The 27,484-nt window shown below is 40.8% G+C and overlaps 3 protein-coding genes across 6 annotated transcripts in view; all 3 read left to right on the top strand.

Moving 5' to 3' along the window:
• Positions 1–17,975, top strand: part of beat-Ic (beaten path Ic) — a 40,201-nt gene extending 22,226 nt beyond the window's left edge. Inside the window, exons 3-8 of one of the 3 annotated variants that reach the window (XM_017168328.3) lie at positions 9,851–10,062; positions 11,537–11,672; positions 12,356–12,489; positions 14,916–15,038; positions 15,124–15,313; positions 16,715–17,973. In XM_017168328.3, coding sequence (XP_017023817.2) covers positions 9,851–10,062; positions 11,537–11,672; positions 12,356–12,489; positions 14,916–15,038; positions 15,124–15,313; positions 16,715–17,301 — 1,382 coding nt within the window. In that variant the 3' untranslated portion in view covers positions 17,302–17,973. Of the gene's footprint in view, positions 1–9,850; positions 10,063–11,536; positions 11,673–11,929; positions 12,028–12,355; positions 12,490–14,915; positions 15,039–15,123; positions 15,314–15,384; positions 15,581–16,714 lie in introns of those variants that run through there. The other 2 variants (XM_070284840.1, XM_070284841.1) reach the window with 2 other exon arrangements.
• A 2,091-nt stretch (positions 17,976–20,066) lies between these two features.
• LOC108075903 (uncharacterized) lies at positions 20,067–22,701 on the top strand. Of its 2 annotated transcripts, none has more exons than XM_017168524.3 (3): positions 20,067–20,574; positions 21,508–21,705; positions 22,561–22,701. In XM_017168524.3, the coding sequence occupies exon 2, from the start codon at positions 21,520–21,522 to the stop codon at positions 21,655–21,657; it is 138 nt and encodes a 45-aa protein (XP_017024013.1). In that variant the 5' UTR covers positions 20,067–20,574; positions 21,508–21,519; the 3' UTR covers positions 21,658–21,705; positions 22,561–22,701. The 2 variants fall into 2 exon arrangements, with proteins under 2 accessions (XP_017024013.1, XP_017024011.1); XM_017168522.3 differs by having other exon boundaries at positions 20,068–20,574; positions 21,494–21,705.
• Positions 22,702–22,752: 51 nt separating this feature from the next.
• Positions 22,753–27,108, top strand: BicC (protein bicaudal C). The gene is made up of 8 exons (XM_017168521.3): positions 22,753–23,061; positions 23,137–23,186; positions 23,558–23,627; positions 23,696–23,775; positions 23,838–24,290; positions 24,366–24,747; positions 24,804–26,033; positions 26,316–27,108. Exons 1-8 carry the CDS (start codon positions 22,761–22,763, stop codon positions 26,561–26,563), a joined length of 2,814 nt encoding a protein of 937 aa, XP_017024010.1. The 5' UTR covers positions 22,753–22,760; the 3' UTR covers positions 26,564–27,108.
• The last annotated feature ends 376 nt before the right edge of the window (positions 27,109–27,484 follow it).

Genomic DNA, 27,484 nt, shown 5'->3' on the forward strand with positions numbered 1-27,484 from the left:
CACACACTCGCCCACGCAAACAATGAAAGAAGTAGGGCTCCTGTCCTCCTTCCTGGACCGAGGCGAACAATAAAATCTCAACTTAAATATGTCACAGCAATTAATACGAAAGCAGGCCGAAAGCGAAACCCAAGCCAAATACAGACACCAAGTCCGAGATGCCAACTTCAAACGCAAAAACATGGGACAATAACTGGGGACTTGTGTCAAAAGGTCTTTGGGATTAAAATGAACTGCCCCACCCGAGGGCTGTGGCCCACTAAAGTGTGGTTGAAAGGCAATGGGTCGTATGCGTAATATGTCCAGGCCAATTCCTCATCATCTTAAGGTGGTTTTTTGGACTAGTTTGCATTTGACAGCTCATTTACAGGCTTCTTCTTGGAAAATATACAATTTGGCTTTTGATCAATGCGAAAATTCTCAACTCAACCCCGGGGCCAGATGATATATGGCCAATCGATGGTCTAAGTCAAACATTTACACAATTAGAAAATAACCAAGGCCTGCCAATAAATCAACATTCATCCATTTATATTAAAAAGTCAGACTAAGCCAAACAAAGCGGATTTTGTGATAAATATAATCGCTATTTATATGCTATCGACAAGCTCTGTAAAATTGTTGTGATTGAATTTTGACTCTAACTCTGAATTAAGCAATAAATACTTTATGTACTAAACAAAAAGTAATAGCTCTTCAAACAAATACAAATATTTAACCTGCACTTAAATAAATTTCTCGTTAAAACAGTAATTGTCTAGAGCATTTATTATGACTATTTCATTACATTAGCAACTTATCCTATTTAAGTTTTGGCATTTCAAACATGTTTTGAAATAAATAATGGGCAATTGGGAAATCGACCCTGTGGTGTCGACGATGTACAACCCATTTTTACATTGTTGAGAGACCAATCAATAATCCCAAAAGCTTCATTTGAGTTGAGCAAACAAAATATATAGAATGTCTGAGCGAAGGTATTCAATTCCCACGCACCCTGCTGCCCCCTCACATACATTTCTTTAGATTATAGTGCCCACAGATCCAAAGATGCCAGCTTGTCAAGGAGCAGGAGTAACGATGACGGCAAGGTGCTGCAAAATAGCAGACAGGAACTGAAACTGCACACGAAACTTGGCATTGGGGCGTGGTTACGTTACCCTTCCCGCCAGCAACATTGTTTTGTAATTTATTTTGTTTCAGACAGCAACTCACAGTGGTACACATTTACAGTATTAAAATGAAATTAAGTTTATTAAGATGTTTTTAATATATTTCGGCAGGTACTTTGATTAACTATTTAATTTAAAAAGTATATAAAATATATTTTATGCATATGTTTGGGTGTTTAAGTTACTTTGAACCACTATGCCCGAACCGAAATCAACTTGGTACTTATGCTTCGTCATTGCATAAACAAGGCACTCGAAGGCAGGAGGGTTTCTCGTCCTTTTTTTAGGTTTCCTTTTTTGAGAAATTGTAGCACTGCGTGCTCCCAGGAGCTTCCAGTCAGGACCACTCCACTTCGCATGCAAAGCATGCACGTTTCTCCGGGGCTCTGTTTCCCTTTCCTCCTGGAAGTCCAAAGATAAATTGATATTTTGGGACCCACTCTAGTGATGGCCGAAAAATCAAGTCGATATTTAAAAGAATTCTCCAAGATAAAGCTAAGAAGGTAAATTCTAAGCAAGGTAGTGCTACTTAGCTTTAACTTAATGCCATTTAAGCTATAAAATATTCTCAAAAAAATATACAATATTTAAATGTTTGATAGTTTTCTTCGATGTATCATATCTGTTTTTTTTACTCTTTTATACCAGTTTTCCGTATTTTCTTTTTATTTTTTTGGCTAGGCAAATGGGAAAATGGTAAAACTGTCCATTAACAGGAAAGAAACGTAAACAAAAGGAGCAAAAGGGGAAACAATAAGTTGGCCAACCTGCTGCAAAAAGTTGAAATCCTTTATTGTCCATTGTCGGCCGTGGAGTTCCCTATCAGAATGCCTTAATTAAGAACGCTCAGAGTCTGGCCAAAGAGTCAGACTTCATTTCGATTTTTAACAACGCAGCTGTTACCAAACCCAAAAAAACCCAACCACTCAACCCCCTTCATCCTCCCCTTGTCCTGTTTGGGTAAAAAAATGGAAACCAACAATTTGCAGTTTACAGTTAACAGCGGATCGGAGGTGCGGCGGGGATGAGGGCGGGGCCGGTCATGGGACACGTTATTGGAAAAGCAGTGAAAATTGGTTTGTTTGACGGCCCGATGTCTGGCAAAAATAACACTACGCCCCTCCACCTATACTGTATATATCGCATATAGTTACCGTCATTGTCGAAAACTCTCGGATAGCAAAAGAAATTACTTCGATTGGAAACAAAAGCTGTGCTGAATAAAAAAAAAGAGCAATCGAGTGAAGGAAAGACCATCGATAGACAGTCAATCAAGGCCCTTATCTGGTTTCTCGTTTCCGCTTTTGTTATTTAATTTATGCGAGCTGAGGTAACCCTTTTAAAATATAAATATTAATATTAAGAAATTAAGAATTGCTCACTCTTACATGACTTTTCATTTATTTATTTCAAACTACATTTGCATAAAGTTATTTCTGTTGATAAATATTTCAATCGAATAAAAAATAATTCTTATATTTTACAAATATTTTTGGGCTTTAACCGAGGACTACACCATCAATTTCCTCTCCTCCTCCTCGTCGGTTCTAATCTCGCAGAAATTCTGTACTCGTGTGCAACATTTACAAACATTTGAAAAATATTGCCGGCAACCCGTTGAAGCATTCATGGAAATGCAAACTCCCTCTGCACATATGGAGGAAATCGTTTTTCGCAGCAAATATTTACAAGAAATACGAATTTTAATTTATGCAACAATCGACGAGACGAAACGCTCTGCATGCCCCCACACTGGCAAGGAGGGCCGCGGGTCCAGGGGTCAACAAATCGATCCATCAAATGCAGTTGCAGCTGGCCAGGCAAGATTGCCATTGCAGACGGAATCCGTTGGGAGGAAGAGCGAAAAGAATATTTGTCTCTATGCATTTTGCATACGGGCTTTCAGGCACAAAACTGTCCCACAGATACACGGAAACACTGGCACACCGTTTATGTTGATATTTGCCACATTGCACACTTCTAAAACCCCCGGTCAGGTGACACACAGGCCAGACCCAGTTTTAGCAGGAAGCGAGTGGGTTTGGATTACTGGGAATGAGAATAGGAGGTTACATATTTTTCACAATTCAAGGATATTCGGATATCACATTTCCTTGAGAGGCAAACAAGCCTTTTGGACAGAGATCAATAAAACTTGTAGAGATACAAATTAAAATCTTACAGAAATACTCAATATTAAGTACGAGAATCGAACTTGTAAACCAAACTCTTTGGTAATAATATATGCCAGAAAATATATATATATATATATTTTACATTTAGAAAATGTTTTGATTCTGGTCAACTAAATTCAGAAATTTAAGGGAAATAGCACGTATACGAAAAGCTGTACAGAGCCGAGTTTACGAAAGTGGCCTCTTCTCACCCTGAATCCGGTGCCATCAGCCACAGCCCTGGCCCTCCCCGTTCATTGCATATCAATGGAAATGAGTTTTTACCGAAAGTTCTTTTTGACTGAAGAAGAGTCGCTGATGATGGGATGGTGGGTCAGACTTTGGGCTTTTTTGTTGCCATGTGCGATGATGCTTTTGGCGACGCTTTGGCGGACGCCTGTGAACACACATACTCAGCGCCAGTGCCAGCTACACAGACACCCATGCAAAACGCCAATGAATGCCAAGCACAGCGTCCTTTCGTCTAGATCCTTGCCGGCTTTTGTGAGGCCCTTGCCCCAGCCCACCTCTGAGGCGCTGGGCGATGACATGTCAAATGCATGACCCACTAGCCTCTCAATTCTTATTTTGCTTCTCTTTTGTTTGATGGATTTTCCATGAATTTGCTTTTATTATATATTTGAAAACATATAGATTTATATAGATATCTTTGCCATTTAATGCGTAGCAGCAATCCTAAAAATAAATTATGATAAATTGAACGTTTAAATGAGATAATAATTCCGCACGAGCACAATAAGATAAGAACTCGGACAAAATAAAGTCGTAAATAAAAATCAAAACAAGAGAATCAATGGTCTTAATAATGAGATATTACTCAGTGATATTGTTTGCATATTTGTTGTATTAAAAACAAGAAAGAAAGCTAACTTTGGCTAGCCAAACAAAGTTTGTATACCCTTGCAGGTATCCATTAAAATATATCATAACTAAGCCAAAAATGCATTAATTTCGATTCAGAAAGCAGTTTTGTGTTAGTTTTTATCAATTTAAAAAGACTGCATACCAAATTTAAAATTTTAAGAAATCAAAATTTTTGGCCATTTTTGCTAATTTTAATGATGTTACCCCTTATCAAATTTCGCAAAAATGGCAAAAAAATCGATTTCTTCCGGACATGTCTAGAAAGATTCCCCTGTTGATGCTGATCAAGAATATATATGCTTTATAGGGTCGGAAACGTCTCCTTCACTGCGTTGCAAACTTCTGACTGAAATTATAATACCCGTGCAAGGGTATAAAAATATATTTTAGATAAAGATACGTTCTTAAGGTGACTTTATAAATTCTTTGGGCAAAGCTTGAATATCCCATGAAATTCCATAGATTAAAAATGTAATAAATATTTTTTGGAGTAATGATAACTTTTCTTTAATCTTTAAGTTTGCCAGCTTAGTTATGAAATATTTTATAAAATATACACAACCCTTTCTAAACCCAAACATTTGTAGTTTTTTATTACTTATTCAACTCTACCTATTTAATTTTTTTTTAGAGCTTAAACTAAACCTAAATAATTGATCCCTTGCACATCGGCTAGGCCTTTTCATATATATATTTTTCAGTGATTACCCATGCCACAAAAAACATGACAACGAACAAGTGTCATGCGAAAAATTGCACAGATTTTCATTTAACATAATTCCCAAAAAAAAAAAGAAGCGGGTAAACCTGAATGGCGAAAAACCAAACAGGACACACAAAAAGCGAAGCGGCCATTGTCGCGGCTCCGATTCAATATAATAATAATAAAATTTGTATGCAAAATAGGCGTTGAGTGTTGAATGCATGCAAAGATTGCAGGGCGTTTGGCGATGATACAGCGGGTGCCATGAGGGTTGGGGGTCTAGGGGGGCCTGGTGTATCGGCTGGCGTCTCGATTTACATACAAAAATATGCAGGACAGCGCTGCGTTGTTGGCATTGTTGTTGTTGCCCTTGTGGCTGGCGGTTGTGTTGAAAAATCGTAATCAAAAATTGCGCAATAATTTGCATGTTTATTTAATAGCCCCAGCACATAGAGCGCCCAAATGACCGGCTGCCCCCTAACCAACCCCTCCTGCACAGCACATACTCCCCCCTTGGGCGAAAGCAGCACAAAGTGTCATTTGCTGGGAGAGTGTGCGAGTGTGTGCATATGTGTGTGTGTGCATTGCAGTGACAAACATTTTGGTAAATGCAGGAAACTGCGAAACTCTGTTTTTGGTTTTCATTTGTGTTCTTTTTGTATTTTTTGTTTATTTTTTTTCGCTGTTTTTGGTTACCCTCATTGCTGTGCTTTTTCCCCCCTCTTTTAGCTGCCATTGAGTATCTCGTAATGTGAGTAATGTTTTCAAAACTTCTGTTCTAATGAAATTGTCTGCGGGCCGGGCTCTGTCCCGCTCTTTGTATTTGCTGTTGTTGCTGCGGCAACAGGGGGCCAAAGCTTGCGGCAAAATTTTATGACACTCTGAAAACAAAACACAACCCGAAAACCGAATCAGAAAACCAGCAAAAGAACAGAAACCGAAATTAGCGGACAGTTTCGGGAGCCAGAGGTTTTTGTTTTTGGCTTTCCCCAAATTTTGGTCTATCAAATTATCCAATGTTGGTTAAATTAAACAATTTATATGGAAAATTGAAGGGAAATTGTTGAAAAAAATCCATAAGTAAGCCTTAAATTAAAGTTATTATCAATGCGACACTTTCAGTAAGGATTTAAAGAGCTTACAGATTTTAGGTGTTCGTAGAAATATTTATCTCATAGTATTTTGTATATTGTAAGCTCTTTGCCGAATTTTGGCTTAAAAAAACTTGTAAAATTCTAAAAATTTTGTTATTTTTCAGTCTTTCAAGAGAGGATAGAAAACTCTTTCCTTAACATTTTCAAAAACAAAGATTAAAAAAACAAAATCAAGCAAATAGTGCCAACGATTTTCGCAAATTCTTACCCATTTATGTATATAAATTTAAACATATTTCCCTTGGTCCTGAAATATATTTATGCCTAAGAAAGGATACAAAATAAAACACCCTTACATAAACACATACAAACATACATTGGCACATAACAAACATGGCACAATATTTTGACTGTTTTGTAATTTATTTGACATATTTATGGGGTTCATAAATACACAGATACATATATAAAAATGCGTTTATTTCTATTTGGCGATTTTTTAGTTTTTATTGCTTGCAATGAAAACACAAACAATAAAAGCGAGCCAAAGCAAGTCAGCATCAAAAATGTGTTTATACGTGCCCAAGTTTGGACTACTTCCAAAGCCAGGGAGCATGTTACCCAACAAAACACAAATAATTTCACCCTTTTCGCCGCAGTTGTTGCATCGCTCATACGCCACCGTGCCGCCCGGTCAAAGTTGCAATAGCGAAGCATAAAACATTTTTTTTATGTAATGATTTCGCCCACCCCAACCCCAACCCCAACCCCACCCGTCCCGCTCTATATCTGTCCTTTTGGCTGCTCCCCTTGGGTGGGTCAGCTGCCTGAACTATTGACAGCTGATGATAAAAAATTGTTTGAAAAATAAACCGAAATGGGAAATAACACAGAGAATGGGGTGGAGTGTGGCAAAAATATGGACTATATATATCTATATATGTATTTACAATGTATGAGAGGGAAGGGTCTCTGGGAAATGTGTGGAAAAATAACCCTTTTGGCTTCGTTTAAAAAGTGAACCAATATGAAGAGAAGGCTAGCATTGCAGACAGAAGTTGCAAGAGGAATATTTTAGGTGTTTTTGTATCGAATTTGTCCTTTAAATGTGCAATAATTATATTATTATATTATAAACTGTAGAATAACTTTCTTAAGTAACTTTAAAACAACTAACTATCTCCTAGATTTATATGAAAAACTCTCAATTTGTTATTAACATTTTATTAACCATTTACCTGTTTCTCTTTGCTGATTGAACAAGTTAAAATCCATTTCATTCAGATATCTGTGAGATTAAAATGTATTTCAGTAGATAAATGTTCGCCTTTTAAATAAATAACGCACGTCGTTGGTCTATTACAGGACTCACCTTCCCTTTCAATCCTGCAGCCAATCCATTCCATTTGAGTACGTCCCATGGCAGCCATTCGCGAATTAAACATTTTTCGCCTTTACACTTTTAATTTATGTATTTACTTTTGGTTTATTTGCCTTTCTTTGCGCCAGCCGGCAACTTGGTTTCGGCAGCTCAACATACCAGTCCCGAGTCCCTTCCCGGACCCATGTCTTCCTGTGCCTACCACCTGCGGCATTTCCACTCGCCGAGGCTGGGGCTCTTATTGAAATTCCAAAGTTGAAATGACTGCAAAGTGGGGCGGGCGGGACGAGGTCTGATGGCTGATGGCCGAGTCCTGGCTACAGTGTTGACAGCCATGTCAGTTACAATTCCCAGCGTCGTCATCGTCATCGGTTGGTTGCCGCTCTGCCGTTGTGTTTCTCTTTTTATTTTTCGGCCGAGTCCTGTGGTCGCGTCTCGGTCTGGAGTCTGCTTTGAGTCTGCTTCTGCTCAGTTCTCTGGGAAAATAAATATATATATGTATATTGGTATGTAGAATAATACATTTTTGGGGGCTTCGCCTAAGTGTGAGAAGCACTTACAGGGCAACTTAGAGGAGACCTTATTTTGGCAGCCATTTCCCTTCCCTTTGTTTGTCTTCACTGTTTGGCACTTTGTTTTGCTGCTTAACTTTTGATCAGCTTTTAATATAACTTAATGTGTCCAAATTAAATGCATTCTGTCTGTAAAGTTTTATTGCAAATTATGTACACTAAAGTCGCGGTCAGCGACTCAGCCGAGTGTAAAATCAATACAAATTCCAGCCAACCAGAATGTGCATAAATATTAAAGTGTGTTTGCAATAAGCTGTCGTAAGCCCCTTGGGGTTTGTATATTATTTTATTCAAATTTAAAATTGTATTTAAAGAATTTTTAAAGAATATGGAAAATAGCTTATCAAAATCATGCAAATAAAATGCAAGTGCGTATACATGTACTGCTGACGTTCGGGTATAAAATGCAAAGGGAACACAATGGAAGTTAGCAATATGCATGGCAAGCCATGTCTCTGTCTTCCTGAGCACTTCCCCCTCCTAGTGGAGGTCAGGTTAGCGTCTCTCCAGTTAAATGGTGAACCATTAAAAGTGGACATTTGTAAACATAAACTGACAGATAAACACCGAAAAGCAGACATAGAACTTTGCCCTTGCCCGGCGGCAACCCAGTGGGGGCGGAGAGTGAATGATACGAAGAGTTGTCCTGGCACGGAGCACACACACACAGGTCCGTCGTCCACCTAGAGAAAGCAGTTAAAATACTTAACAAACGTAGATTGTAAAAGTTTTTTTATAACAAAATAAAATGCCCCGGGGAAAGTTGTTTCTCTAGCTGTGGTTCTTTGCGGCGGGTATCCGGGAATGGACTTGGTCCGGGGGGCTGGTGGCCAGTGCTAAACAACAATGTGCAGCTGAAGGACAATTTATCCCCGCCCTGCGATAAATGCAGCCACATCAAGTGGGGCCGTAGGGGGAGAGCACAACAAAATGCTCGCTCGTTATATGGGTCAATATGGGCAACAAAAGCAGTGTGCACCCATAGAAACAGAAACAGAAACAGAAACTGGAAAACAAACCAAAGCCAGAGAAACAAAAAACAATGTGCACTGCAAAAAGTTAAACAACAAATAATGCCGACTGCTAATCCCAGTGAGACAAATGGGAATGTGTGTATGTTGTACCTGTAAATGAATTAAAGAAAGCAGCTGAATAACTATTTAAATTTATTATAAATTATTACCAACAAACTAAAGCTTAGCCAAAGTGTTTAGTAAACATTTAAACCTTGCTTAACTAGTTACTTTTATTTTAAGCTATTGTATTCTTATTGCTGTAATATAGACAAAACTTGTTGGAAATTTTTGGAAGAGTTAGGTTAAAGGCTAGAACATATTTCATTACCAACTTAAATCCGGTTTGAAATACATTTTTTTCCCAGTTAGTCACTACCCACGGATCCCATCAAACGAGCAGCCTAATGACAGGGTAGGGGAAACACAAAAAAAAACAAAAAGAACGCAAATAGAGAAATCGGTGGCTAGTTGGGAAGCACTTTGTTTGCAACATCGGTATTGTCATATGAAACATCCAACGGAAACCAGCGGTCATGCCGGCTGCCCTCTCACTTGTCAAAGGAAGGGTTGGTCGGTTGGCTTAGTAGTTAGCATCGAACTGGATGCCAATGGGATATCGAAGGTGAAAAGGTCGGGTCACCTTACTCACCTTTCCCTTCTACATAGTTGAGGTCAATGTAGGAAATGGTTGAAAAGCAAAATTAAACTGAAACAATTAAACGTAAACAGAACTATATATAGCTATATTTCTCATCTGAACTCTTTCGAAAGTCACAAAATGCTCGCTTAAAATATATATATCTTTAAAAGAACACTTTATATTTACGAAGCCTGAAACTCATTTTATTTGCAGATTTTATTGTGGCACTCAAGGATGTTTCCGTAATGATACCGCAGGCGGTGAAACGTGGTAGCAATGCCCTGTTCACGTGTAATTACGATATGGAAAACGATACTCTATATTCGGTGAAATGGTATAAGGGCAAACGTGAGTTTTATCGCTACACGCCCAAGGAGAATCCGGCGATGAAGGTCTTTGCCATGACAAGTGGCCTCAACGTCGAGGTGAGTACGGGATGATAATGCCCCATATACCCATATCCTCGTACTCGTATCCCCCTATCACCATAATGCGCACATGTTACTACAGTTGCGTGTAAATTATATCCATAATGGCTGATTGCCAGCCACACTCCCCGCCAGAATTTGCCTCATAACGACATTTGCCGGCTTATTCGCCCCACTGCCCCTTTGTAATTATGCCGGTCCATCCGCCGACGCATCCGTTAAGAGTTATTGGGCGTGGCCAATTAGTCGCGCTTGCGATTGACTTGCGGCTCATTAAAAAACAATATATACAGATTGCATAAGGTCCCAGGGGAAAAACAACGACAGTTGACACGGAGAGACGCTGGAAATACACTCGATATTTGGCAGTACTTTTAAATTTTGAAAAGTATCTACAGATATATGCGATATAAATAAATATGGAATATTTTAAGCTCATGTTTCTTTTGTAATTTATCTATTTCTTTGTAATTATTAATTCAGTAAGGCTATAAATTCTTAGGTATATTCAATTTGAAAACCTGCCAATAAGGTATACCTTCATGTTTTTGTATATCCAAATGTTCATTCCATTTAATGCACTTCAAGAAAGGGTATACCCAGGAGAGTTGCGTTTAATTATTCCAACGAAATACACAAGGGCCAATTAAGTATCGGAAGCAACAAATTGGGTTAAACAATCAAACGAGAGCTTCAGCCAATGATCCCTGGCCACTACTCTCACATCTCCATCCACCGCATTTATTACACATATATTTACCCAGTATTAAATGCAATTTATTAAATTTGATTTTTATTAAGTGAATTGTCATTTGAGGTTGTCCTTATTTTCTCTGCGAAGCATTAAAGTAATTTAAAAATCGGTGAAAAATAATATAAATATATTTGAGAAATGTTTAAGTTCCAAATAAAATAATTTCATAACTTGTACCTAAAATTTTCAAGATGCTACCGAAGCATTATAGTTTCTCAAAACAGCAAAAAGCATTGAAAGCCGAACCAAGCAGACTAATACTTTTAATTCCGGGTTATAGGCGGCCTAAGAGTCCATAAACAAGTTTAAAATTAAGATTAAGCTCGTAATTCGCATTGAAACCAAATCGGTTTTCGTCAAAAGAAATCTTAGTCAAAGCCAGTTGGCTGACCCCTTCAACTTTAAAGTCAACTCTTCACCTTTATGCCCTCAATTTGCAGTCACTTTTCATCAGCGAGCTATCTTCCACCTCCAGCAGCTGTGCTTTTCGTCATTCATAACCAAGACAACATTTTTCTATTTATTTTTTACCACCCTCCTCTCGTTTCTCTCGTCTTTTTTTACACTTTTTACCCCGGTTATATTCAATTTCTATGCACCGCGTCCAGCCAATTTTGCCCAACTAATTTTTATTACGTTCTTCATTTCCTTTCACGCTTTCTTTAACCCGCCCACTGACTTTCTCCGCCGCTCTTTCTCGCTTTCTCCTCTTTGCAGCGCAACCTTTCGAATCAGAGCCACGTCGTCCTGCAGTCGGTGCCGTTGAATATTTCGGGAAAATTTACATGCGAAATATCCGTGGAGGCCCCCACATTTCAAACAGCCATGGTGTCCGGCGAAATGGAGGTGGTTGGTAAGTGAAAAAAAATGAAAATGGGGAAAACTACCTAGATCAAGCCGAAATCTATACACCTTTTTCTTAATAGGAAAATATGTAAATATTTATTGTAGTTGAAAAAGTAAGGCTCGTTTGACTCAGGGACTAAAATAAATCGTTAAAAAAGAGGCTATAGTTTTTACTTTTTTCTTATTTTTAATAGTGAATAGTTTTCATATTGTAGTTTTACCTAAGAAATGTAATATCCCAGCAGACAAAAAGCGGACTTAGTGGGGATGGATCCGGAAAATTTCCGCAAAAAATCGGACTTTCCGCATTAGTTTAGCTTAATGCTCAAAAACGGACGTGCAAACGGATGAATGGCGGACGAGTATTATTATTTAAAATTACTTATTTCAGCTGATTTTTAATTTCATAGCGCTATATTTGGTACTCCCTAAATATATTTAAAGTAAGACATTTTCCTTTACGATCCAAACTTCTGAGCCAATTAACAATACCCCACTGTGGCTCACTAACTATAGCTAGAGCTATGCAATATTGCAAAGCCTAAAGAAAAAGTGCAATGGAAAAAGGGGAAAAGGAAAACCTGCGGTCGAGGCGAGCAAATTAATTAGAACAACTCTGTTTGAGCGTGGCCCTTTTTGGGCAATTTTACATTTGCATTCCTTGGCTCACAATTACCCCTCTTTTTGCAGAGCTACCGGAAGAGCACACTGTGGTCACCGGGATACAGGCACGCTATCGCGTCGGCGATTTGGTGGACGGCAATTGCTCAATTAAATACTCGAAACCGGCTGCTAATTTGACATGGACTATTAATGGTATTGTGGTAAGTTTTGGTTTCGTTTACCACTGTTTCCTGCAGCTGGCCACGCCCACTCCGCCTTTCAATTAGCAGGCAGGCAATCGAAAGTGGGTAACTTTGATCGCTTTCGATTGATGGCCTCCACCGCCGCTTTTTCAATTAGTCATTGGCAACGAGAGGGCCAGGGAACTTGGTGTGTGAGCACTTTCGTCGCATTTGAATGATGCACTTTGAGGGGGACTAAACACTGTTGGGTAATGCCAAGTTTATTGCGTATTACGGAGGACTTTAAAATTAAGATTAGAACTTGTATTTCTTATTTAAACCATTAGTTTTTAGCTGGAAAGTGGGACATACTTATTTAGAAGAAACTAAAACTAAAATATCATATTTATTCTCATATTTTTTTTCACCTTTTCATACAAAGTTCGTTAAATAGTTAACTCCAAAGTGGTCCCCTCCGATTTGATCAATCAACTTGTTCCGCGAAAATAAAACCAGGTGAAACGTGGGCATTGGTTTTCCCATTTTTTGCGTTTAGTGTGCGATTTTTCATTTCGCGTCTGTTGCATACTTTTTGGCACCTGTGTGCGCGATGCCTCCATTTTCCAGCCGCATCTTTGGCATTTATATGTGCCTAGACCCACGCCACGCCCCGCCCCGCCACCTTTCTTCGGATATGTTCATTTTTTGAAATGCCGTCAGTTTTTATGCCTTTCGCTTTGCTGGGCGGGATGTTTTATGGCCGCAACCACAGCAGTCGGCTCCAACAGGAGGTCGCCGGTTTGCAGCCAGCCAGGTGCCAGGACAGGGAGTCCTGCTGCCGCTCCGCATGATTGCACAGGTGTCAGGGGTGTCAGAGGCGGCAGGTGAGTGAGGTGGGCTCAGAAGGGAAGCGGGTCTGGAGGATGGCTGGGCTGACATGTCCTGGCATTTTGCGTTTGGTTTTTCAAGAAACGTTTAGGTTGTCAGCTAGTTTTTCCCTGGCGTTTTTATGGCCGGCAAGGACATTACGCCGACTTTTGGCTGGTGCCTTCGTTATTGTTGCCCCAGACAGCTGGAGTATAGTAAATGTGTTGTCAATGTCAGTGCTCGTGCCCCCTCCAGCCATAATTCAAATTCGCGGCCTCTGAAAGCGAGTTTTTACAGCACAAATATCGAGTTGTAAGGCTGAGTTTAATGTTTGGAAAAATGTTTAGAGTTTCACAAGTGATCCGGGAAAGTCTGTAAGTTTCAGAGAAAGATCAAAGAGCCATTCAATAATTAAATTGGAAATAAAATGGCTTTAAGGAATTTGTTAAGATTACTACGTAATCCTTCAACAAAAGCTATACAAAAATCAAAAACTATGTTTGAAATGTTGGACATTTCCCTCCGCAATCTGAATAACATATGTATTGTATTAAAAATGTATATATTAGATGGATAAAGTGGAACGATTTTGCACATTTCCTTTAACATTTAAAATAAAAATTACTAGATACAGCAAAGCATCTTTTCAGTATAAGCTTGTGGCTATCGAAGGATACACATTCTGTTGTATTTCACCCAACCCTCTCAATTGCCAATTGAATCAATAAATGTTTGAGCGAAATCCAAAGAATACTTGCAGATTTAATCAGAATTAAAAATAAGTAAAATTCAGTTTGAGAAGCGACAAGCCCGGTATCAGATTTAATCGCCATCAAAACAAGCAATTCAGCAAAAATGCATATGTGTGTGTGTGTGTATAAATATATATAAACATGGGAAAATAAAGCAGGAAAACTAACACAAACAGCACTTGAGTGTTGCCTACACCACATGGTGGGTGCGGCCACTTGATCTTTTAGCTAACGAGCGCATTTCAGCAGGAGCACCACTCACCACCGCCCCGAAGCCACCACCACCATCATCATCATCATCAGAAGCAGCAGCAGCAGCAGCAGCAACGTCGTCGTAGTCGTCGACGTCGTCATCGTCGTAGTTTGTGCTGTCAGTAGGTGGTGGTTTTGGGGTCGGGTTGGATATTGGGTGGTGCGAGGTCGGGTGGGTCAGGCAACGGTATCTGCCGGGCACTTCAAAATAAACTCACCGCAAACAAAGTGGCCTCCAGCTCACCCATGTCCTTTGGCTCCTGCCTCCTGCTCCATGCTCTCTGCTCCTGCCTTCTGCTCCTGCTCTCGCTCTGCTCTAGTTAATCACTCAAGCGTAAATCTATTCATCATTCATAAGTTATAAATTTGCCGGAACCGCTCTGCCATGGTCTCCTTTATTTTTCGGGGGAGAAGTGTCAGCTTTTGCCTTTGGTTAGTTACTATTCGCTTTCACACTGCGGCCCACTTGATCGAAAGGATTGCACGACTAGATGGAGGCAGGGATAGTTCCTATTGATGAATATTTGCAAATTGATTTTGTTGCTAGCTCGAGCTGCCCACTTGACATTATTCCTCCGCTTGCTGTTGTTGTAGGTTCCACCGCACCACATAAAGACGTATCAGACGGAGAGACAGGAGAACAGCACCCTGGAGTCGGTTACGAGTGCCATACATTTCATGGTCACTACTCAACATTTTCTCAAGAGCCAGATGAGGGTAAGGATATGCTGGCTGCCCGCCCCAGTTGGCACTTGCAGTGGCGATTCTAATTCGTATCCATGTTTCCGTTTCGCTCTGTCAGCTCAAGTGCACGGCCAATATCTTTGACATCTTCAAGGAGGAAATGGAGAGCGTCATTGAGGAGGACCGTCCCAGAATAATGGCCTCTGGCAGATCGTATGACATGAATAATTATCCCCTCGAGGAGAATCCGAATGGCGAACGTGGAGGCTACGAGGATCACAACGAGTCCTATTTGACCTACTACTCGGGTGAGTATTTTTGCTATTGACACACAATATTAAGGGAAAGGTCCTAGTTTATAAGAAGGATTAATTTAAAGGCTGGCAAGCAACCGTTTATATCCATATAAAAACCCTATGAAATACATCTTTCTGCCTCACCGATAAATTTAAGTGATGCCATTCCGCATCGATTTAAGCCCAGGCAGAGCCTTTAACAAACAACAAGGATGGCCTGTGCCTGCGTCCTGCCGATGTCGGGGACACAATGTGAATTATGTAAATAAAATTGTGCAGCATAAACATTCTTCCAGGCTGCCTTGCCTGGCCTGGCCTGTAACTACCAGCGGCAGGAGCAGGCTTATCGAATCAAATGGCGGGGAAATCAAATTGGTATAAACTAAGTTTAGACATGAAAGATTGTCGCGGAATGGCGGCAGACTGTGCAGGACGGAAGCGATGATTGGAGCCGCTGGCAAAACTCGAGTCCGTATCCTTGCCGGTTCGGGCCAAGTTCCCTTTGCGGTATTCCCTTTTGCCACTTACCAGCGACAACATTTACTTAACACCGAGTAACGACAACACCAGGAATAACAAGTGTGTAAACGCATTCAACTGAAAATTGTATTTAAAATCGAGTTCGCTGGATTACTGGGGTGGGAATCTCATAAAAGTGTGCAACAATATTTTGGCAGCAGAGCTCGAGGCGAATCCTGAAACGGAAGTTGTCAAGCCACCCTCGCTGCTCCATCAGTGTTAAACAGATGGAATGGGGGAGATTGCATGTTCCGATTCTTTGCCCAGAATTTTATGCAAATGCAATGTTGACACACACATACACACATAGCTGAACCCGTCTGGCTAAGGAATATCTTGTATTTTTAAATATCTCGCTGGAAAGCAAGCTGGATTTGCTGTGTACTTTCCGCTCTTCGCCCTCGAAGATTGCCGTGGTTCCGCGAAAGCACTTCAAAATCCTTATGATGAGTATTTTATGAGATGGAAATAGTTGAATGAATGTATTGAAAGTATATATATTGTTTTTAAGGAAACTTTTAATAAATAAACTATCCAAACTAATCTCGATATTAGAGGGATCAATCTTGATTTGAAATCTAGGATAACTTTTTACTTATCACCATAAACTTAAACCATTTTCAGAATATATTTATTCTAGTTTCTTTTATAAAAGTCTAGTCTACAGATACTTTCCATCAAATAAGCTGTACCTCCTCTTTAGGCCGCCCTTAAAAACCATTCGAGGGGATGTGAAATCACTTTTTATTGGGTTAGCTCGGCACAAAGGTGTCAAAGGCGTAAAATTCGTTGCCTCCATTAACGGCATCGTTCATTCTACGCCCTTTTTTTTCCCCTCAAACTCTGCAAACTCTGCTCCCACTCACACTCGCCTGTCTCTCTGTCTCCTTGCAGCGGATAATAGTGCATCGGGCGCTTCGACAGCTGCACGTGAAATCTTCTGGCAATTCTGGCTAACAAAGCTCCCCATCAACAGGCAGTTCGAGGGGACGTGGCAGTGGATCCTAGAAGGAGGGGCAACGATGGCAGCCCTGCTGGCAACGCTGCTGGCCCATCAAATTATCAACTGTCAATACACAAAGCCGGCAACTGGAAGGGCCAAGGTACAGCGGCAGCAACATCAACAGTTGCCAGGAGCCAGGAGCAGCAACCATGCGAATGTGGATCTGGATGCGGAGGATGTGACAGCTCCAAAAGCGGCAACATCCGCAACGAGCGTCAAATGCTTTTATAATTGTCAAATGGCCATGGCAATGGCAACTTCAAATCGCAGCGATGCTGCGAATATTGCAAGTGCATCGGCAACTACAACTGCTGCTGCTGCTGATGTTACTGCTGCTGCTGATGTTACTGCGCGCGGCATTAAGCGCCTGTCAACGACACTTGCGGGGGGCGTGGCCAGCTGGCAGGATCAGCGATTATTGATGACTCCTCCACGGCGGCGGCAGGACGCGATGCAGTCGCGTTGGAGCGCGTGCTGATGCCGAATTGATGATGAAATGCATTCGCGAAAGTAGCTTAAGGTGCTTGCCGCCGCCCCCCTTCCACATGCCACACCCCCCAAGTATAATTAATATATACGATTGCGAGTACGGATTGCCCTCGCTCCCGAGTCTTACGCACAAGCTGGGCAGTGTCGGGATATATAGTATTTAACAGTTGAAGGCGGAGACGGCGCGAAATCAATGAATAATAACAGGAAATAAATTAATGTAAGGTTGAGGAAGGTATAACTTGATGGTGCAACCCATATAAAATTGTATGTAAATGAAAAATACCCTGTACGTTGAAATTGCACATAAAAAAAGGTTCAGTAAGAAACGAGCTTCATGTTTGTGAAGGTTAATTATTTGTTTATTGTCAACAGAAACAATAAATAATAAAGTAATATGTAATATATAATTTTTTCTTTTTTTCAATTTAAATATTGAGTTTTCAATTATATATTTCAATTACTTAAATTATTCCTGACAATAAAGCGGATAAATACATTTGTTTATTTATTTAAGTTTATCTTTTTATCTAGTTTTTCCCCTAAATTAATACATTTTTAATTCTCCATTAATACGAAGCTACAGTAAATCGTGAAAACTGCGCGCAATAAACCAAGTACTTGAAGGTATCAATAGAAAACATTAATAATCGCAGAAATAAATACGCAAGAGTAACATGTTTACAGTTAGTTTGTGAATTTGCGTACAGGGTAAGAAAATACTTGTGCTTATTCAAACACATAAAATGAAAACACACATTATATGCATATATTATATGTACTCTCCACACAGTCGCTTGGATTGCGATACCAAATGCTCTTTATGTTCTGAGCACTCACATATATACCAGAAATTCCGCTCAGTGTACAGCAAGCTGAACTTTAGACTGCACTTGAGCTTAGCTTTCGGGTACCGTAGTGCATTGTAAAGTGGGCTTTGCCTGAGCCAGAGCCATAGGAGCCAAGGGAACGGAACAGAAAACAGTTATTTTTAATCGCCAAATTAATGTGTAAATAAACAAGAAACTAAAGATAAGCTAGTAAGGAATAATAATACCCACTGTACAGAAAGGAACTTTTTACGGTTGTGGACATAAAGCAAAATTAATTCTTAAAACACTTCCTGCTTTGTAGAGAAACATGAATTCATAGATGAAACAAATAAAATAGGAACATTTTGGTTTAAATGCTATTGGGGCAATATTAAAACTCGAAAGAAACAAACGATTATTTCAACATTTTTGGCCAACAAAAATCCAGCGGTAAATAGTTCCTTTGCTTTGAAAATAAATCAATATTAATGGTAATTGGTAATGCCAAGAAAAGAAATGTAAATTGAACAAAAGGTTAGATTACGGATATTTGTTTTAAACAGTAGTACAATAAATGTTAAATGATATTATAAACAAAAACCAATATATGTAAATAAAAAGTGTGTAAATGTTGAAATAATAATAACAAACAAATAAAGATATAAGCATTACAATACTCAAATGCATGCGCCAAGATTTCTGTAATCAAATCGTGTTGTGAAAGTTGTCTTCCCTAATTTACGTACATTATCAAAAATTATTACAGTGCAGTCATGGTTTATCCCTTAGTTTCAATATGGTTTCATTCAGAGCAAAACAATTTAAATACAAGAAATGTAAATCTAGGTTTATGTACATAGAAAAAATCGTCAACGGATTTTCCTTTGAATGTTGCAGAATAGATAAATATATAAACGAAAATAATTAATGTATGCATATTAACCAAAATATATAGAAATAGGAGCTCCAAAATGGAAATCAAAAGCATGCAGATGCATTTTGCATTGAATATAAAATATTCATATCCACAAACAGTTAATAACCAAAATGTGTAAAGCCGGAAAAAATATAGCATTAAGTCCCCAAGAAAAGTAAACAGTGATGTAAAAAACGCAGCAAGGAAATACAGAGAAAAACTAATCAATGTCATACGAATATATGTACTAGTTTTAATGATTTCAGTGAATATTAATGTAAAAAGTGAATTCAAATCAAAGCGCAGCATATAAAGTCAGTGTGTATGGCATTTGATTAAACCACAAGCAGGCGAACTACACATAAATAAACAATAATAAATATTTAAAGGGGTGTTTTTATTTTCAATGTGCTTCATTTTTTTAATGATTCTAGTATAAAATCTGTGAAATATATTTAATAAAAGGTAAATATGAATGCATTTAGTACATGTTCCTTAAAACTATAGAAAGGTAAATCCTTTTTGCAAGGTATATGAATACTTTAATGTATTTTTGTAAAGATTACTAATATGGTAAGTTATATATGTTTACAATTTTCTAGCATATTCGTAGATTTCTTAAAATTCAATAGAACGATTTTTAAAATTCAATTTAAACCTTTAATGTGTACAATAAAAATACTAAGTACATTTTGCATTTTTTGTTGTATTATTTATGATTTTTATGTGGTTTCATTAGTTTGGTCTCACTGTAGAGTACAAACTTTTCGAGCTCACTGTTCAGACATTCACCAAGGCGACATCTGGCGGCAGTCCTTGAAAGCTCCGCCCTGTTAGCTGGCTGTTAGCCACAAGCTCCTAGCCGAGTCCCGTTATTCGGCCACGCAGAGAGCTTTGTGTTTACGCATTTTGCTAGTGGATCAAGTGGCCCCCCGCTGCACCGCCTCCATTATGACTGAGAGAGCTTTCGGAGCTGAAGGTCAGTTGGGACACGGACCCACCGAAAATCTGCGATAAACTTAGTTGGACTTGAGTCGCGCTTCAATGACGACAACTGCACACGCCGGGCACCGCCACCGAACCTGAAATAATACAAGAATCCGATGCTATAATATAAAACAACCAATACTTGACTCCGGACAACGATTCAGTTTCGCTTCTCACTCGTTTTCCATTGCATTTCCCCATTTACAACTCCCATTTACATTTCAATTTTGTGTTTTCCACACACGTGTTTTTCCCTCTGTTACTCGCCTCCTTCGGTAGTGGTTATTTTTTTCGGTCCGCATTGAAAAAAGTACATCGACTGCCAGCCGAATAGTCCCAATTCGAATTTTGATTTAACCAATTTGACGGAAAATTAATTGCGCTTGAAATAAAATCGACAAGCGATATGTAATTTCTTTATTCTCCATTATTTTTTTTTTTACGTGAAAACGAGCGTGTTATTTTTGTTAAATTTGATTTTACAATTGATTGTGTTTAAGTTAATTACATTTGTGTTTGTGTGCCTCGATCCGATCCGAAATTTGCGGTAAGTGGCGTGTTTTTTGGCGGCAAAAAAGTCGGTTTTTCTAGCGTCCTCTCCTCCACCCACTTTTTCTGGCGCCAAAAGTGAATGAAAACTTAACAGCGAGATTGCACAGCATCGCTAACATCTGTAAATGGCACACAACATGTTGCGCCCCGCCGAGCAACATGTTGCTTGGCTGCTCTTGAGCGTCTTTGTTTTGCTTTCTCTTCCCTTTTCATACCCTTGAATGGTACTATCATTTAAATTAGAAGTTTTGGAACGCAGTAATATATATAAAATATAAAATATATATTCTTGATCAGCATTAACAGACGAGTCGATCTATCCATGTCCGTCTATCTGTCCGACTGTCCGTTCCTCACAAACTTGTCTCTTATTTTTCGACATATCTGAATGAAACTTTAAAGATATTCTGCTGACTATTCTCACATATATGAGCCACTATCGGTCCCCTATATAATTTAAGCTGCCATAAGAATATCTGACTTCTATATTACACATATATTGGGAACAATAAAAAAAATAATATTCCTAATTATATAATAAATATAATTTAGCTACTCTGAGAAAGAGCATACAAACTTCGAAGTTAGTAACCTTTCTTGTTTTATGAGAAAGAGAGTTTGCGTTGGGTTTTTTGGTTCATTGACCCAGCAACAACAATGGTCGGGACACTCTCTCCTGTGCAGAATTCATCCATGGCCTACAGTTAGATTTTTCGGCCGGCGAAAATCGACAAAATCCGCCCGAGATCGAAAATCGAAAGCTGGAGCCGCGTTCAGTTGCCTTCGAGTCACACTTGAAAGTGGAAGCCAACCAGGAGCCAAAAGCCAGACATTCCATATACTAATTCTGACGCAATCCCCCCTGCCTCCCTCCCCGACCCCGCTGATATATACTGATATATATATATATATAGCCGCGCATTCCCAGATCACAACCTAAATGCCTTTCGTCGAACGATTTCAACAAATACGTAATTTTGTTATGAACGTCTGTCTCGTCGAGGCCGTCCAATTTGTTCAGGATTTCTCGCACGCCATTTGCCTGGACTTCCAGGGTCTGCTGTTCAACTTTAAGTAGAGATCGAGTTCCCGTTCCCGCACCCGATCCCGAGCGAGATCGCCATCGGTAAGTTCTCCATTGGATTCGTTGAAACATTCTTCCCGGGAGGAGAAAGTGTGGCATTACGGTTAACCGCTATTCGTCTCTTTCAATTCACGGCTCCGTTACGCCGCTTCTCCGCTTCTCGACGAGAGAAAGGGAGAAAAGGAGAAAGGGGAAACCTCATGGCAGAAAAGTTTTAAGGTTGAGAGGTTATGTCGGCGGGGAAAATAGAAAATATAGAATATTATTCAGTAAATTTCCTTAAATTCAATTAAACAAATTAATTTTATATTTGAAATTTTTAAATTAAGTAGCTTCAAATGTGAATTTATTTAAATATAATTAACTGCATAGCAAAGTCAGTTGTTTGCTTATTCCACAAAAATAAAATAAATTATACAAAACGAAGTTGAGCACGTAGCATAAAATATATAGTTTTTTTTTCCAATGGTTAACCTTAATTTTCTCAGGTCTAATAGTTTTTTAATATCAACATAATTCAAAATTATTTAAATGAAATAAAATGTGAAGTAAGAATTAATGTTTATGAATCTATGTTTTAGTTTTGTGTATTGAACCTTGCCTCAAACTTGTCTGTGAGAATTTCCCAGTTCCAAATATATAAGAAGGCTATATTATATCGAATCTATGGAATTTCTCCTAGCGACTGTATTGTTAACCTAACATTACCACCCATTATTATTATAATTATTTGATTCTTCCTGAATCAGTATCTTAATTCTAATAATAGATTTGGTCTTCGATACCACTGATTACTTAGGATTATTGTCTTTCCTTTATGCTTTCTAATAAGAAAATAAACTAAATATCATTCCAAAAATCTTTATAATTTCTGGGCACTTCACATCTCATCCTCAGCTCACCCACTCATTGAACTCCCACACGCATTTCACCTCACACATCTCACATCGCTGACCAGAAACGCATCGACATTGCTTTTGTCGAGGAACATAATTGGACATTTTGCTTGGTTTTTTTTAAAACAACCTCTACTCCCACTGACCCACTGATCTTTACCCACATCTCGACCTCCACTTGAACCACTGACCCTCTCCACGATGCTGTCCTGCGCCTCGTTCAACAAACTGATGTATCCGACAGCGGCAGATGTCGCCAAGTCGCCAATGGGGGGCGTGGGCATGGACGGGATCGGATCCCTGGCCAGCCTGCAGGCCCTGCCCTCGACCACATCGGTGGGCAGCGGAGCTCCCAGCGAGACCCAGAGCGAGATCTCTTCGGTGGACAGCGATTGGAGTGACATACGCGCCATCGCCATGAAGTTGGGCGTGCAAAATCCAGACGATCTGCACACCGAACGGTTCAAGGTTGATCGCCAGAAACTGGAGCAGTTGATAAAGGGTAAGTTCTGAGAATTTCCATATTTTATGTGTAATTTTTATGTTTGTCTATATATGCAATAATATATGTTTATAGCTGACAGCGTCATCGAGGGCATGAATGGAGCCGAATATTTCTTTCATGACGTGAGTGAAAATATGCAAAAACCTATCTAAAATTAGTATAAAGTTATTACATTTCACACAAGGCTTAACCTTTACTTAATACTTAAATTAAACAAATAAACAACTGTCGGAAGACCATAGCTGAGATATATTTAAATTTAGAATGCCATGCCTTTTAATTTAATATCATTTATAGTATATCATAATATGTTTCCGTTTCAATAGGATCTTACTCTTTGAACAAAATTTTTAAGTTATTTGATTAATGTCTTTTGTTTGGACCTCCGACTGTACCACTATAAATTTCAGTTTTAGTAGCCGTTGAGATTGACTAAGACCTTTGCTGACTTTGGTATATTGAGCGTCTTATATCCAATACGATTTGTTTTTAGATGATGAACACGACGGATACCTATGTGAGCTGGCCTTGCAGACTCAAAATCGGAGCCAAGAGCAAGAAGGGTGAGGCGTTTTTACCGCCATTTACTATTTACCTCTATTTATATGTATATTCTACATATTCTTTAAAGATCCCCATGTGAGAATTGTGGGCAAGGTGGACCAGGTGCAGCGTGCCAAGGAGCGCATCCTGAGCAGCCTTGACTCGAGGGTGGGTTGAGTGAGGGACTTGAGTAAAATGCTTCTTCTATAATTGAAATATTCCGTGCACAGGGCACCCGTGTGATCATGAAAATGGATGTCAGCTACACGGACCACTCGTACATCATCGGACGCGGCGGCAACAACATCAAACGCATCATGGACGAGACCCATACCCACATACACTTCCCGGACTCGAACCGCTCCAATCCCACCGAGAAGTCAAACCAGGTGTCGCTGTGCGGCAGCCTGGAGGGCGTGGAGCGTGCCCGGGCCCTCGTGCGGCTCTCCACGCCACTTCTCATCTCCTTCGAGATGCCCGTGATGGGGCCCAGCAAGCCGCAGCCGGACCATGAGACGCCCTACATCAAGATGATCGAGAGCAAGTTCAATGTGCAGGTCATATTTTCCACACGTCCCAAGCTGCACACCTCGCTGGTTTTGGTCAAGGGATCGGAAAAGGAATCTGCCCAGGTCCGAGATGCCACTCAGCTGCTGATCAACTTTGCCTGCGAGAGCATTGCAGTGAGTTGTCTCTGGGGAAAGCCAAAGGATATTCCTCTAAGAAATCAAAACTCTCATTTTCTTACGTTCTTCTAGAGCCAAATCCTTGTCAATGTCCAAATGGAGATCTCGCCGCAGCACCACGAGATCGTCAAGGGCAAGAATAATGTGAATCTGCTGAGCATCATGGAGCGTACCCAGACCAAGATCATCTTCCCCGATCTGAGCGACATGAATGTGAAGCCGCTGAAGAAGTCGCAGGTCACGATCAGCGGGCGCATCGACGACGTCTACTTGGCGCGACAACAATTGCTAGGCAATTTGCCCGTAGCGTTGATTTTTGACTTTCCGGACAACCAGAACGATGCCTCCGAAATAATGAGCCTCAACACCAAGTATGGCGTGTACATAACGTTGCGCCAGAAGCAACGCCAGAGTACACTGGCCATTGTGGTCAAGGGCGTGGAGAAGTTTATAGGTGAGTAATATGCTAGTGCTTTATTGTTCCCTGGTTGCCAACTCTGATTTCATTAGACAAAATTTACGAGGCCCGCCAGGAGATCTTGCGCCTGGCCACGCCCTTCGTAAAGCCTGAAGTCCCCGACTTCTACTTTATGCCCAAGGACAAGGACCTTAACCTGGCCTATCGCACTCAGCTGACCGCCCTATTGGCCGGCTACGTGGACAGTCCCAAGACCCCATCTCTGCTGCCCCCCGTCCTCTCCGGCCAGCTTACGCCCTACGCCAACAACAACCACTTGCTGCTCAACGCCAATGGCCTGGCCACGCCCACTGGCATATGTGCGCCCACCCAGAAGTACATGCAGCTGCACAACAGCTTCCAGCAGCAGAGCCAGCAGCAGCAGCATCAGCAGCAGCAGGCGCAGGGTCGTCCGCTGGTGGTCAACCACAACAACAACTACCTGCAGGTGCCACCAGGTGTGGCCGGAGTGGCGCCGCTCAAACAGCCGCCCCCGCCGTCCGCGGGCATAAATGTCTCGCCGCGGAACAGCTGCAGCCAAAATACGAGTGGCTACCAGAGCTTCAGCAGTAGCACCACCTCGCTGGAGCAGTCGTATCCGCCGTACGGCCAGGTTCCGGGCGCAGTGTCCTCCAGTTCATCTTCCTCGGCGGCGGCGGCTGCGGGTGGACTGGGAGCTGGATGTGGCAATAGTCGGGCGCACTACTCCCCGGACTCCACTTACGGCAGCGAGGCGGGCAGCGTGCCAGGCGGCGGCGGCGGTGGAGGAGCAGCCCGGCTGGGGCGACGCCTCAGCGACGGCGTCCTCCTGGGCCTCAACAACTCCAATGGAGTCGGAGGAGGAGCCCACCTGCTGCCAGGAAGTGCCGAGAGCTACCGCAGCCTGCACTACGACCTGGCTGGCAGCGGAGGTGCCGGCCACAAGCACGCAGTCCACCGCGCCTTCGACTTTGACATGAAGAGGGCCCTGGGCTACAAGGCCATGGAACGGACACCGGTGGCGGGGGAACTGCGCACGCCCACGCCCGCCTGGATGGGCATGGGCCTAAGCTGCACCTCGCCGGCACCCGTCGACACGGCGGATGACAATGGTAACGCGGGAGCAGGAGCAATAGGAGGAGGCGGTGCAGGCTGGCGACTGCCACCGGGCCTAGGGTCTCCGTACGGACTCAGTGCCACCACCGGACTGCTGGATGCCACGCCCGTAAATCGGCGTATGCAGCTGGCCCAGCATAAGGACATTCAGACGCTGCTAACCAGCTTGGGTCTGGAGCATTATATCAGTGAGTAAATCGGTCCAATTGTGTCTATATTCACAATGTATTTCCGATGTTTGATAAAGACATAGTTATCCTGTTGTTAAAACCATTTTTTTTCTTACTAACATGGAGCAATTTGGGGAGCTTATTATTATATCCTCTTACTATCCTGGCAAATTTCCGCTTCTTTTAATCGAGCTCCTCGCACTGTATCCCGAAGAGTTGAAAGCCTTTTGGGATCACTGTGTGAGCAGCTCTGTTACTGAATAATGGCACTGGCACTAACGCACTTGTTTATTTTTTCAGAATTATTTGTGCATAACGAAATTGATTTGGAGGTGTTCACCACGCTGACCGAGGAGAACATGATGGAGCTGGGCATCACTGCGTTTGGAGCTCGCAAGAAGCTGCTGGCGGCCATTCACACGCTGCTGGCAAACGAGGCAGCCTGCAGCAGCATGCCCAGCAGCAGCTCCTCGCAGAACTCCTCGTCGCCGCGTTTTTCGGGCAGTGCGGCTCCCGGCGCTGAGCGCCGTCCCTCCAACCAGTGGTGATCTGCCACCGAGCGTCTATTTATTCACTTCCATAGCTAGGTAGTTATTGCATGCCCACCCCACCAATCGTAGTGCAGGTGAATCGGAAAACGGAAAAATCCGGAAAAATAATAGAGACCACCGGATCCTGGGGTACACACAGAACTTCCCGCAGGTGCGCGTAGCAGCTAGGCCTTGACCTTGACTTATACTCGCATTTGTACTCAAATTCCAAGTAGCAGTGCTGCGCAGGGAAGGGTGCCCTCTGGATTCCAATGCCTAGGTCCTAGTAGTTTCCTTCTTTTTAAGCCAATAATTTATTGTGAAAGTATTTATAGAAAACCAAAACAGAAAAGCGTCTACATCAAAAATATTGTGAATTATTTATGAAATCTAACTAAACGCGAGAATGTATTGTAAGAAATGAATTTATGTAAAACAATTGAAAAAAGCAACAAAAAAAAAACATATATAAAAAAACCACAGCATGTATTAAGTGATAAGCAAAACAGTCACGTACAAAACATTTGATATGAATAAATTGATGTCTATGAAAAACTAAGAAAGATGAGTTTAAGGGTTCTATGTCTAATTATTTTGTTTATTTCATTTAATATTTATATGACATATTTCGGATCATGATAGAATCTCTCTGGTTTTAATATATATACACATCCAACTCCCTAAAACTACCTCCAAAATAATGGATATGCAATGTAGAAAAGCAGATTGGTTGAATTGAAAATGTGTAATAAAAAATGTATTAATTATAAATTAGTTTCTTGTTACTTTGTTGGTTTTGTTCTATTGTCTGCTGATTAAGAACAGATTTCTGACTTATGTTTACCAATTAAACCAAACCCTAAGGTGCCACATCGTACTTGTAGTTCCCTTTAGTCCCATTGCCACTGGGCCTGATGGCTAAGAATGGAGGCTAATGAC

Source organism: Drosophila kikkawai, chromosome 2L (genome assembly GCF_030179895.1).
Source record: "Drosophila kikkawai strain 14028-0561.14 chromosome 2L, DkikHiC1v2, whole genome shotgun sequence".
NCBI lineage: Eukaryota > Metazoa > Arthropoda > Insecta > Diptera > Drosophilidae > Drosophila > Drosophila kikkawai.

Bases quoted from the DNA above. Each gene is read 5' to 3' on its own strand.
- LOC108075903 (XM_017168524.3), top strand. From the start codon at position 21,520: ATGCCTTTCGTCGAACGATTTCAACAAATACGTAATTTTGTTATGAAC.
- BicC (XM_017168521.3), top strand. From the start codon at position 22,761: ATGCTGTCCTGCGCCTCGTTCAACAAACTGATGTATCCGACAGCGGCA. The intron at 23,628-23,695 runs GTGAGGCGTTTT...TATTCTTTAAAG, and splicing joins CGGAGCCAAGAGCAAGAAGG to ATCCCCATGTGAGAATTGTG. The intron at 23,776-23,837 runs GTGGGTTGAGTG...TTCCGTGCACAG, and splicing joins TGAGCAGCCTTGACTCGAGG to GGCACCCGTGTGATCATGAA.